This window comes from Salvia miltiorrhiza, chromosome 1 (genome assembly GCF_028751815.1).
Source record: "Salvia miltiorrhiza cultivar Shanhuang (shh) chromosome 1, IMPLAD_Smil_shh, whole genome shotgun sequence".
In the NCBI taxonomy this organism is placed as follows: domain Eukaryota; kingdom Viridiplantae; phylum Streptophyta; class Magnoliopsida; order Lamiales; family Lamiaceae; genus Salvia; species Salvia miltiorrhiza.
Genome location: NC_080387.1, coordinates 24,311,899 through 24,325,988, shown reverse-complemented (window position 1 = coordinate 24,325,988; position 14,090 = coordinate 24,311,899). Strand labels below are relative to the sequence as shown.

Here is a 14,090-nt window from a genome sequence, read left to right as displayed (position 1 = left end):
ACTCAGCCTAAAGCTTAATCTCCACAAAGCTTGAATCGAAGAAGAGAATTCCAAAGCCAAAATCAGTCACTGCTGATTACACACATTCTCTTAGACCTTAGGCAAACCTCTGTTTACCCAGAAGCCAAAGGTCAAACTTGCTTCAAAGAACTTGTTCTTTGTAAGTATAGTTGGCACTCGTTCAAACCTCCTCCCAAAAGAGTGTTTGAGTGATTCGGAGTTCAGGAAGGTACTCTGACTCTGAGTGAGAAGTCTTAGCACGGGTTGTGTTGAGCAGAGAAATCCGACGCGAGTGAAGCGTGGGTCCTGAAGAAGGGTTTTCTTCAGTGGTACGGTTGTGTGCACCCGGCAAGCACACGGTTTGGCTTGCAGTGCACCTGTTAAGCACTTACAGAGTGAATTGTTGGTCTGATCAACCAACCGTGGATGTAGGAATTTTTCCGAACCACGTAAAAGTCTCTGTTTTGTTTACAGTTTTCAGCTTTACGTTCTTACTTGTGTTATTTCAATTGATAAACTGAATACTGATTAACTGCAAAGAGAAACCGAATAACCAACATCGTGCTCCACCGAGGCTATTGCGAAACTAAGTTTAATTTCCGCTACGTATGATATCAGTCTGACTGATCTATCTTCTGATAGTCAGGAAGAGTGTTATCATCTCTGTTTTAGCAAACTCGACTGAAGCCCTTACTTGCATCAGTTAAGTTCCAGCAACTTAACTGATAACTCTTTACTGAAGAGCTTTCAGTATCAGTCGTCAACCCTGTTTGGTCAAAACTGATTTCAGTAAAACATGCGTCTTTGTTTGCATGTAAAGTTTCGTTTTGATCTCTGACTGAGATCCCTCTTATTGAGGATTTGTTAAAAATAGCCCATAGGTGTATTTCCCCCCCCCATACACCTATTCGAGACCCTCAGGACCTAACAGAGTCTGTCTGTCGCTTGGGATTAGGGGATGAAAGAAACAAAAACGGTTAACTTTAAAATAAAATAACAACCAAAGAGTCTGTCATGCAGTTGGAGTTTGACGGTCAAATCAGACTTAATTTATAAGTTATCTATAACTTTAAACCCTAATTAAATATTGAAAGCCCATGCAGTAATTAATAACCTATGTAGAAAATATATCAATAGCGCGATTTTAGCACGATGCGCGATCAGAAAATAATGCTCGCTATTGAACATTAACCTCTAAATCGCGATGCGGTGCGACCACGAGCGCTATTTGCATTATTAATAACTATGCTACAAACTTCATTATTCTCAAGAATGCAAGTAACAGACTTGGGTATGTGTTGAGATCCATCAAATGGCAAGCTACATCTTACATTCTGACTTTTATCACCCAAAAATATAAGTTTAAAAGGAAATAACATAAACATTAACAAAAAAAAATTACTATTCATGATTCGCAACACACATGATTGAGTGATTTTATTTTAATCACTAAAATTTATCCAATCCTATCCATTTTAATTGAATATGAATCAAGTTATCTAAAATTGTAGGTATTATCAGAAGTTTTAAGGTATCTCAAATTTTGAATCCATCTTAATAAATAACTAATTAGCTTAGTATAATATTTTTATCAATACTAACAGAGAGTGTGTGCATTGCACACAATTCATGAACTTCACATTAATAAATTGCTAGAGCTGAATAATTGTGATAAATTTCACAAATATGAAAAACTATTCTTTTCATGGTTAATATAAAACCGAAGATAGATTTTTAACTAATTTAGCGATGAAAGATAAAATCATAGATTTTAATATATAATTTAATGAATTAATATATTCTTGTACTAGTATTTTTGGGATCTAATTCTTTTTCTTTTAGTAGAAATGTGAAACAAAACCACAAATATATTTTTAAATACTAGTACATCCATCCGTGCGATGCACGGAGAATATCGAAATTAAACGATATGTTTAAATAAAGGGTTAATTTCCCATAAAATACTGAACTTTCTTTCAATTCTGATTTTGCACACAAACTTTGAAATGTAGCGTGAAAATTACTAAACTTTAGATTTTATCTGATTTTGCTACTAATCCAAATTCCGGCCAAATACCAAGCTAATATGACGTGCAAATATTTGACGTGACGTATCTATTGTTAATTTCTTATTAATAATAATAAAAAAGAACACAAAGCAAATAACCAAAATTGTCAATAACTTAATATATCAAATCAAATAATAGTATTTTTTTTTTAATTATCAAGTTTAAATCATTTTTTTCTAGTTCACTATTACACAACTGATTACTCCAATATATAAAATATAAGTCATTCAAATAGTATAAATATATATAGTTTATAAAAAAAATTAATCTTCAGATAATGAAAATTTAACAAACTTTATTACTTAGTTAAATAAATTTTTTATATATTAAGTTATTGATAATTAAAATGTTCTTTGGTTGACGCACCTAAATTGGAAGAATCCCCTTACTATTATCAAATTTATTCAATTAATTAATTCAACTAAAAAAATACTATTATTTGATTTGATATATTAAATTATTGACAATTTGAGTTATTTGCTTTGTGTTCTTTTTTTATTGATAAGAAATTAAATAAAAAATATTATTTTGTCAATTAATTGTCACGCAATAATAAATACGTCACGTCAAAATTGACACACCTTATTATATATTAGCTTGCTATTTGGCCGGAATTTGGATTAGTAGCAAAATCAGATAAAATCAAAAGTTTAGTAATTATCACGCCACAGTTCAAAGTTTGTGTGCAAAACCAGAATTGGATGAAAGTTCAGTATTTTATGGGCAATTAACCCTTAAATAAATAAGTATACATATTAAATAGAATTAAAATATAAATAAATGCAATATATGTTTTAAAAATAATATAATCCACATAAATTACTCAATAAAATCTCAAATTTAATAACGTAAATTTTCAATTCTTTATAAAATGTAATGATAATTATATTTATTAAATAATTTTAAATTGATAATGAAAATTAACATTACATATTATTATTATAGAGTTGTAAATTTTAATGAAGAGAAAGAAAATAAAACATTTTAAAATTTTCATAACTTACTCGTTTTAAATTCATTTTTTGATGATTTTACACCATATTAAATATTTTGTCACTGACTTAAATTTAAGATGTATATTACAAAAATTCTTCATAAATCAAATTTGACGATGTTTAGAAAATAATTAAATTATATATATTAAAAAGAGGAAAAAATTGATGAGAGAAGAGAGAGAAAAAAAAAAGAGGGAAAAATTGGAGGGAAAAAACTCATCTTTTATTATATAGATAACTATGAAATATGAAATCGGACAAAATTTTGATGTAAATCTAATACTTCCTCCGTCCCATTATTCATGGCCTATTTTCCTTTTCGGAATGTCCCATTATTCATGGCCTATTTCTATTTTTAGTAATGATTTTACACTACAAATAATGTAGCCCCACACACCTTTTGAAACTTTTACACTATAATCTTATTCTCTTAAATATTCATGCCCAAAAGAAATAGGCATGAATAGCAGGACGGAGAAAGTAACTAATATATTCATGCTGAATCAATATATGTATTCTTCGAAATATATTTTATTGTATACAGATATTTATTTAATTATAAGCATTATCAAATAGCTACAAATACCTGAACTTTGTATTTTTTCTGAATTTGCATCCGATGAATTTTTACCCTCAAATCATTACTGACATAACAACTGAATTGAGAGGGAAGTTTAAGTACATAATGAAGCAAATAACTTTATTGTCAATGTGAGATATAGAACATGTAATTGTAGAATTTGGGATGTCAATTCGACTGCCATGTCAGCAACGATTGGGGATAAAAATTCGTCGGGTGCAAAATCAGAATTAATACAAAATTAAGATATTTATAAGCAGATTTAAAGTTGGGGTGCAAAACTAGAAAATGGAAAAAGTTCGATTATTTACAAGCCAATACCCCTAATAAAAATGTATCAATTCATTAGATATTACACTAAATCTATTTGCTATATATTTGTAGCTATTTAATAAGGCTTATAATTAAATAAATATTTGTATCCAATAAAATATATTTTGAAGAATTTACATATAATATAAGCCCTATTTATTATATATATAATATTTCATTAACACAATTATCCTTAAAATAAAACATGTAATAAGGATATAATAGATAATTTTATATTTTGTGCCCAAGACAATTTTTATGTTAGTATAGATATAGGTTATTCAAGAATAGTAAATGCCCCCTAAAATGAAAATTAAATAAAGAAAAACTTATAAATTTTCTCCAACAGCTTGATTTAAGTCATTTCACAGGGTAACAAAGAATAGATTCTACTGTCAACATTAAAAAATAAAGTACGAGGTTTTTTTTTCTGAGAAGATAAAGTACAAGTTTTTGCTTGTACTAATTACATTTCTCTACATACAAATAACATCAGAAAGGGCAAAATTGAACAAACTGCTCACCATATTTCATATATGCTAAGCAACATTGTCTGATGCTTTTGTTTATTGTATTTAGGAGTTTTTCAAAGCTGACAAAGCATCCTTTGTAGTTGCTGAGATTACAGCATCTGAAGCATTAGGGAGGTAGTAGTATTTTCCTGGAAATTTAATAGAAAAGTGACATTAAAAAAAGCTTCATTTCCAAAAGTCTGAATATGAAGTAGTACTACTTAAAGTTACATACCTTGAGCCACTCGTGCGATCTCTTTGGCGAAACCAGTCGAAACAAACTTATTCTCTGTGTCAATAACTAGAAGAGACATTCCTGCTTTGAATATTTTCCCTGCAACCTCAAGAATCTCATCCTGAAAGAAACAAGACTAGTTCATTAAAATCGAGTAGAGCAATTTAGATTCAGTACATCATTCCACCATTCTTTAATGTTTTACCTTCAATTCTTGAGCAGTGGGTTTAGGCAGATCAGCAGCAGCTTCTAGATCAGTAGATCTTTTTAGTGATATGTTGGCTCTTCCATCTGTTATCGCAACAATCATTATGCGCCCAACATCACCACTCTTCTCTGCGTTCATCCCAACTCTAACAGCCTGTAGAAAAGGTTTGGCAAACAAGGGATCAGAAGTTAATAGATGAGCTAGTTAAAGATTATTTAGCAATTACTCAAGCGTAGATAATATGCCATCAGTAATTGCAGTTTCTTCACATTAATATTAGTAGTTGGAAAACATGGTCTGCTCAAATACGAAACCACATTTATTTTGAAGCTTAAGAAAACTTAGAAGCTTCTCCGTATCAAATGTTAGTAATTTTTATCCATGCAATACAGATGCATCGAAACTTAACAAACTAGCAGGTCCACTGATCGCAGCATATTTTTGGATCATTATATTTTAATGGAGTTTCAGTGATAATCACAGCATCAGATCTGCATACCGTGGTAAGACCATGAGCAAGAGGGGAGCCCCCACCACATGGAAGTCTCTCTAGACGTTTCCTTGCCATGGAAATTGACCTGGAAGGAGGCAGTAGAACTTCTGCTGCATCTCCACGGAACGGTATGATAGAGACCTACATATTCAAGCCTTAAATAAGAACACAAAAGTAGTTCATTTGCAAGCCCCCATTACATTTGTTACTTCAAAATAGTCCACACAAAAACTACCTCCAGAAACAATAATGATTGAGAAACTGCAGAAACAATTGAGCAGATAGAAGCTAATCCCGGAAAACATGGAAAGGGAGAGGATCATTTTAGATGCACCTGATCTCTGCTTGTATAACTCTCGGCTAGTAGTTTAAGTGCTGCACCTTTGGCATTTTGCATTCTGTTTAGTGCCATACTTCCACTTGCATCAACAACAAATATGACCTGCCATAATTAGCAGAACCTCAGTTACTAATTATGTTGTCACAAAGAAATCTAGAAGCTTATACAATTGGCAGATGGATGCATACAAGATTAGCATCTGTTCCATACCTATGATTCAGAAACGTTTTAACTAAAAATGATGTATGTGATCACTATGGATTTGTATCTACTAGCTACTAATTTGTTCTAATAGTCATAACTAAAAAGAAACTTCCAATTCAAGCATAAAAGAATGAGTATATCAAGAAGCCAGGTTGATATAAGACACAAAGTATTGCTTCTAATAGCATTACCAAGAACGAATGTAAAGACATAAGTAAGAATCAAAAGAAGTAGGTTTTTTTACTCTACCAGGGCTCCTGCTTTTCGAGCCATTCTTTTAGCACGCATGTCTGATTTCTCTACAAAAACTTTCCTAGTCTTCTGGATATCCTTCTCCCGTCGCAACTTTTGATAAGGTGCAGCTGCTCTAAGTGTTGCATCAACAGCCAACCTCTTTACAGGACCCTGCTTTTCATTATAGAGCTCTATAAGAGAAGTTTCTACACAATTTAACATACATCTATATAGAAGTTTAAGAGAGGTGCTTTCTAATAGTGAAATTTACAAGTAGCATATTGACCATTTTAATGTCTCAGACCAAGTAAAGCTTCCTCAAGGATGAGATGAAAGAAAAGAATCTGACCTTTGGAAGCATTGGCTTAATATATCGCCCTCGATCCTCAGAAAAGATAACATTCTTCGCTCTCCCAGCTTTCCCTTTTCGTCTCTGTGCCTGTTGTGCAAAGAATAGAAGTTTCTCATCCACTAAACCTCCTTCAGCATCAAAGATGAACTCTTCAGGTATTTGGTCCTGTTCTTGCTCATTCTCTTCATCTTTCTCCTCATCATTATCTTCCTATTACCACAGAGAACATTCATGATGATAAGCAAGGTTAAATCCTTAGAATTTTCCTCATAATGGAGTTCATTTACTCATCCATTTAGTGACAAATGGTTAATTGAAAAAGGCAAGTAAAGAATTAAAATTAATGAACAAGTAGACCACCTCATCTTTATCTTCCTCTTCATTTTGTTCTTCTCCAGCATCCTGATTTTGTGGCGGAGGAGGTGGAGGGGGTTGCTGGTTTTGCTGATCGGGTGGAGTCTCATTAATGCTGGAGCGTGGAAGGATAACCAATTCTACCTGCATTAACAGCAACCTGTCATAATTCTCTCCATTAACGTTTGGCAAGGTAAGCTTGAGAGGGTTATTGCTAACTAGTGTTATTTTTCTGAATAAAAAGCTTGAGAGGGTTATTGCTAACTAGTGTTATAAAATTTGATGTTATGGATCACAGATCTAGACATGTTTTCATTCATTTTTAGATCTTCACTCCTTACATGTAACTTGAGCATATTCCATTGTCCATCTTTTGAATTTGTCATGTCATTGAGTGTTTGTTGATTTCAACAAGATAATGGATTTTTCTGATGTTTTTTAGTTTCGAATTGGGGTGTTATCTACTAAAATAAGATGTTGAATTAGCGGGTGGGTATGGGTAGTGCACAGGTAAAGTAATCCAATTTAGGTCAAGTTCGGATGATGTAGCTAAGTTTTTGGTCAGGTTTGGGTATGAATCAAGTTGAGGTTCGAGTATCTCTGCTTGGCAGGTCCCATCCTTTTAAGATTGATAGGATTGGAGGATGATTAAATAATGAACCCAACTTTGGGGTGATAAATTATCATCCAATTGCATGATTAGGGTGCAGGCCGAGTTATCTATCACAGGCTGAATCATGCAAACCAAACACTTGATTAAGTTGGATTATTTTATCAATCATGCATTATCACTCAAAGTCAAACCAAATGCCTTATATTGCTTTCCAGGTCCCTTAGACAATTGTGAGATCATGGCAATGGAGGTTTGTCATAAAAGCTAGATCGTCTCAGAAACTGTGCACCTTAAACAACTAAGCTCAGTTCCCAACCCAATCAAATGATCACCTAAGCAGTCTGATAAACAGCCAAGATTGTCTTTATCGTCAGTTGGAAAAGCCTAACTGGTATAGACTTATGCAAGAATCCGTTTCATACTTTGATAATCAACACCTATGGTCATCTTCACGTTCCACTGTAAGACATTTCTTAGACACCGTTGTTTCTAATAAAATGACAGATAAGGAAACATAATGCAAGATTGTCTTACTTACAGCTTTTTTCAGGTCATCCACATTGACTTTCTCTCGGCCCTCAAGAGCAGCTAGACACCTGGCGACTCGTGCAGCATATAACTCAGCTCTGTGCCCCTGCAATTTAAATATGGACAGAATATGCTATTCATACATAGCCTTCTAAAGTTTTTATGTACACTTTATCGATAGAAGTATAGAACCACTAATAAAATAAATAACAAATAGAAGCATATCCTTTTCATTAAATGGCATGACACATATGCCCAAAAAGGTACGTAGTTAGTTTCATCAAGTTGTTTGGATAAGTTGCTGGTGTTAGCAGCCAAAACAGCATGGTACCAGACTTATAAGACACCACAAAATTCTATCTTGCATGATAAACTACATCGATAAGACTAACAGATTCTCTCCCTACATGGGATTAAAGAATGCCCTTTGGATCGGCCCAGCCCAAGGGAAAAAATAGACAAGAAGCATAAACTTATAATTAAATCAACAAATATAGAATGAAAGTTCCATGTCAACGTAATAATGAGTATAAGAGAACTTATTAGGAAAAAATTAAGAAGAGTTTCAAACCAGAAACCTGGCAACCACCTCGGAGGGCTTCCATGACCAGGTATTTTACTTGATCTCTGCTTATGCTCACATCCTTCAAATACTCCCGTGCCAAAATTATCTGCATAGAAGACAATATCATTATTCAATGAGACATTGACTATATACAGGGTAGGGTTATACTACCCCCCCCCCCCACCCCCCCTCACCTCACCCCCCTTTATAGTATTATTACATAATGATGAATTTGTTGTGAAAATGATAGATTCGCTGTGAAAAATGATGAATTCAAAAAAATGGAATTCTTGCCTCCCATAGGATTCGAAGCCAGGACCACGAATTCATTTAGCAAAAAGTGATGAATCCACCATAGATCTCACGATCTAAGGGCTGAAAAACATTTTTAGTTTATATTTGTAAAATTGGCTTGCACTTTTAAATCCATAACAAAAAGAAACAGGTTCATGGGACATTAAAAGAATAACTGAGGACATGATTGCCCTACTAAATAAGCATGTCTGAGCTGTTGATTCAGCATTAAGCTCAACGTGGCAATAAGTCATCATCTTCTAAATAAAATCCTTCAGTTTCCCAATGATCATTTCCAATTTCAACTTCATCAGCTTCTCCAAAACCACTGTCTTCATTTTTATGTACTAGAGCATTACCTCTTATTTTATATAAGAACAAAATTTATTAGGAAATTAATGCGTAGGAAGGTGCTTATATTTTATAAGCTTAATATAGAGTGAAACTGAATTTTGTTGCTAAAGTGCACAGTTCAAGGTTTTAATACATTGAGCCTTAGTACCTTCTACATCTATAACTATTACTTGATCAAAGATATAGGAAGACGTCCTTAATCACTTTTCGTTAAAATTTCAATGAAATGCCCTACTGTTTCGAATAACCTGCTTATCTAAGATTTTCTGAAAATCAGACAAATATGTGATAGTGCAAGACTATATACACATTCATATGTGTCCTGTGATCTTCAAAGTCAACTAGATTACATACTCATGGTAATAGCTATTGACAAACAGGATAAAGCATTATAAACATGAAGCAAATGTGTCAAGGTGGCTCCAATCCAACAATTTTGTTTATATGAATTGTAACATGCACTTATGCAACAAAATCTTTACTCCCGCTCTCTCTCGCAGCCTCGCTGAATTGAATTACGTTGAAATTTCATGGACAAATGCTTCAATTGTGGTGTTAAACTGGCAAAATTCCAAATTAATTATATTAAGCTCATCGCACCCAAATTAATATAATTATATTAATTATATTAGGACTCAGCATTTCTTTCTTTTCTATACGACTTAGTCGATATCAAAACTGTAAGTTAGAATTATCTGAATCCATCATCTATCTGCAAATTACTTGAAACTTGATTAAATTTGAGAAAAGGAATGTGTAGAGAGGAGGTAAAAAAGATGATAGTGAAGGACTTAGGGGTGGAAGCAAAGGAAGATCCATGAGAGAGGTGGCAAAGCTTGTGGATTGGGGCTAGAAGTAGTGCAGTGATGACAGCGGAAGTCAGAGGCAGTGGGGGGAGGGGTGAGGATGGACCTGTATGTTGGGTTATTGATATTATCCCTGTTGCTTATTGATGACAACTTTTACACTATAATATAACTATTTTTCTTTTAGACACAAATTACCTGCGTCTTTGCCAAGTCCATCTCTTCCTCAACCATTTTAATAACTTCACCACTTTGGTTTTGAAACTGTGTCGCAATTTCAACAGCAGCAACACGGTCTTCAAAACTCATAGGAAGATCTGCACTGCAGAAGAGGGTGTTATCAGCATTACAAATTCAAAAAATCAGAATATCACAAATGGAAACATTGGATGATAAAGATTTCAAACGTTGGGGGAGAAATAGTATGTCGACTAGGTTATCTGAAAGCCATAAGTGAAACATGTGGGCAGAACTAGAACATGTGGCTTTCCTCTTAAATTAATAATTCAGGTGTTAATCATATTACCGTCATCTTTGTGATCGCACTTGAGCAAGTTTTTGGTGCCAAAATGTACCGAGGCATTAGGCAGATTTTATGTTCCAATCACACATCAAAATTTGATCTGTTCTTCATCTTCTTTTTTGGTATGAATAATACGCTAAACACCAAAATTTGTGAGATAGAATGGTGGTAGGTTTCGGATATAGAAAGTGATGCATATAGAATGTAAGCATGACATGGGAAGTCTGTCAGGTATTAAGCCGCATAAAATATGTGGCGAGAAAGAGTTTTACATAAACCAATTACTTACACTGAAAACAAGAAGAAAAATTCTTTGTATATCAAAAGTATTAACACTTTAGCTCCGACTGTTGCACTGAAGTGCAATCAAGTAGTTGCTCCAGAGAGTAGATATTAAGTCTGTTTCGTATCATTAATGGTTTTCATCTGTCAACTCCATTAACAGATAGTTAAAATGAGAAATTTAAATAAGGGCAGAAACTCATCTTCCACATTAGCACAGGCAAAACGAATGGGAAACAAGGGAAATAAATAGTACAGAAAATAAATTTATTGAAGACCAATGTCATACATTATTGATGAAACTGAATATTTAATGCCAGCAATGAAGCAGCCTTAAGGCATAGTTCTGTTTTTACCATGTATCAGGGACTCATGGTATTAAATTATTTTCCTACTAGAATGAAATAGTAGGGACAAATCTCAATTTAATTGAAACATGTAAGACATGGACCATGCTATCTACAGATACAAATACTACTATATTGCTGAAATTCATTATACTATCAAAACTGATAAAAATGAACAAAAAAAAAAATCTTCTAGAGGTTATTAATATTGATTTCATGACTTATTTGTCAACGTCTAAAAGTAAACTTAATATCATATATGAAATAATGTGTTGCTTAAACAATGAACTCAGTGTCCTAATTTATATACCAGCCTCAATAATGGGGCATTCCATATTAAAACTGATCACTAATCTTACCTCAAATTTATCGCAATTCGATCCAATAGATGTTCCCGGACAGCCCCCTCTTCAGGATTATAAGTAGCAATCAGAAGTGGTTTGCAAGGGTGTCTAAAGCTGATACCTTCCCTCTCTACAATATTGACCCCCTCTGTCAATACATTAAGAAGCAAATTGCTAATTCCTTCATCCAAAAGGTTTATCTCATCAACATACAATACTCCCCTATGAGCCTCTGCAAGAAGTCCCGGCTGGAAAACTGTTGTTCCAGATTTCACAGACTCCTCAACATCAACAGATCCTATCAGTCTATCTTCCGTAACACCAAGTGGAATCTGCAAAACAATTGAAATTAAGATAACAAATAATAGATCTTCCTACTCAAAATGATTGCTTTTTCAGAAACTACCTGGACAAAAGGTGACTTGATAATCTGGGTCTTTATATTACCAGAAGAATCGTACTCTAACTTATCTGAAAGCCCATCTTCCCACCTTTAAAGTTAATGAAGAAAGAGACACATCAGAATGTGTTTGTCGACCGGTGAAACCAAAACCACAAGATTCTTTTCCAAGTTTAAAATAAGACACAGAATCACAATCAAAATGTCATGTAAGCAGTTGAACAAACTAGAATACAATTTTGAAATTATTTGATTTTATATTTCATATCAAGTACCGTAAACCATTAGTTGAGCCATTTTCACTGCACTACTGAAGAATCTTGACTCAGTATTGTGCATTCATTGAATAAATACAATACTCAGAGTTGTAACTCATTTCTTACCTCTATTCCTCAACTGATTAGCAAACCAGAATATATTTAGCAGTCTTTGCAATAGAATTAGTTAATTTGACTTCCCAATTGAAACAATTGTGAACCATCATTTTTTGAATTACTTAACATCACTCAGATTTAAGAACATATAATAATGTTTCTAAAGTAGTAAACCTTACTCTTCTGGGCATGCTGGGTCAGCATTTGCAAATGATCCCACAACTACCTCAATAGGAGGAAGAATTGCATGCAAGCCACGTGCCATTACAGTTTTTGCAGTTCCCCGCTTTCCAGATATTGCTATTCCCCCAACCTCACGGTCTGTAGCCCCAAGCAGAAGAGCAGTCTTGATGGCGTCCTAAACAAAATCGACATTTCCACTTTATAGAGAGTTCATATATAATATTTAACTTAACAAATTTAGTGATGAGAAGACATACATTTTATCTAGCTGATTGAGGCTATGAATGTAGATGCAGTTCTGACATATAGGTAGTCAATTATTCTGATTTTTAAAATACACTCATTCATTTTACTGAGAATAATATGATAATCTATACATATATAAGCATTATATCATCCAAGATAGGCCTCAAATCTCTAAAGTGATTTCATCTTAATCTCATTCTTTATTTAAACAATATCTTATCATAAGCACAGATGTTATCTCCAGGACCCAAGACAGACATCCCACCTTCCATATTTAGGAAAAAAAACAAAGGAAAAGAACTTCTAAGTCCATTATGTCATGAAAAGATACTAGCTGACATCAACTTCCAGTTCTCAATCCTGCGTAGACTTAACAGGTTCAAGTTAGTGATCGGAACAAGGCTAGAGTCTCCTACGGGATAAAAGGATTTGTTCTTATTGGAACATCATAAAATTGTAGTGAAAAAGTTCAACTGGTCGTAAATAGATAGAAGCCAGAGAGCAATTCTATGCAAAAAGGGCACAATCGCTCTTGAAATACAATTACAAAATTTACAATGGTAACGGATGCATAACAGGACTTGAATATTGTCATCACAATTTAACCTAAACTCCCTAAGAAAGATTTTAGCACAAGACATTATGCTTCAAAGTAGAGCAGCGGTTAAAACCTGGCCAACGACGGCAGCCAAAGGAAAGAACTGTCTGCCATAGGAATTGGCATTGGCGGCGGCAGATTGATCGTCTACGTCTTCCACCGTGACAGAGCCATTGCCGGAATCAAGAGTGACGGCGGCTGCCACACTCCGCCTACATTTTGCATGCACAAAATATGTTGATGGCCTGAAAGAGTGGGACAGCACAAGCAGCGGATTGAATGATTTGGAACTTAGCAGGGATTTTGATGAAGCAAATGGCGGAATTGGAGGGGAAGAAAGCGCCATTACCCAAGAATCATAGGAGTTGGAAAGTAGTAAAAGATGTTATCGCAATCTATCTTATCTTTCTGGATTTCTGCTCAACTCCATTTCTGCTCAAACAAGTCGCATTTCTCAGTTCAACACCAATCAAACAGCGATTTTGGTGCTAAGGCGATGTGCCTATGTCCACGTCACCTACGCTTTGGGTTTCTTTTTATATTTCTTACCAAACCAAATTACTTTTCTCAAGCTGGGGTGGGGCTTCCTTGAAATCAAACTTAAGTTTTTCATCCATTAATTGAAGGGCAATTCTATTCATAGCCCCATTTTTTCTCTCTATAGCCATTTATTTTTAAAAGTAATAAAAATATTAATAGATATACACTATTACCTTTCTTCATCCCAAAACAACGGAGGATTAGA

General features: G+C 33.9%; 1 protein-coding gene across 1 annotated transcript; it reads right to left on the bottom strand.

The window, feature by feature from the left end:
- Positions 1-4,263: 4,263 nt before the first annotated feature.
- LOC131007118 (magnesium-chelatase subunit ChlD, chloroplastic-like) lies at positions 4,264-13,808 on the bottom strand. The gene is made up of 15 exons (XM_057934276.1): positions 13,419-13,808; positions 12,498-12,676; positions 11,951-12,035; positions 11,560-11,876; positions 10,247-10,370; positions 8,608-8,700; positions 8,040-8,135; positions 6,895-7,032; positions 6,532-6,744; positions 6,198-6,353; positions 5,739-5,846; positions 5,411-5,545; positions 4,909-5,064; positions 4,704-4,824; positions 4,264-4,617 (listed from the first exon to the last, which is right to left on the bottom strand). Exons 1-15 carry the CDS (start codon positions 13,689-13,691, stop codon positions 4,532-4,534), a joined length of 2,280 nt encoding a protein of 759 aa, XP_057790259.1. The 5' UTR covers positions 13,692-13,808; the 3' UTR covers positions 4,264-4,531.
- Positions 13,809-14,090: the final 282 nt, after the last annotated feature.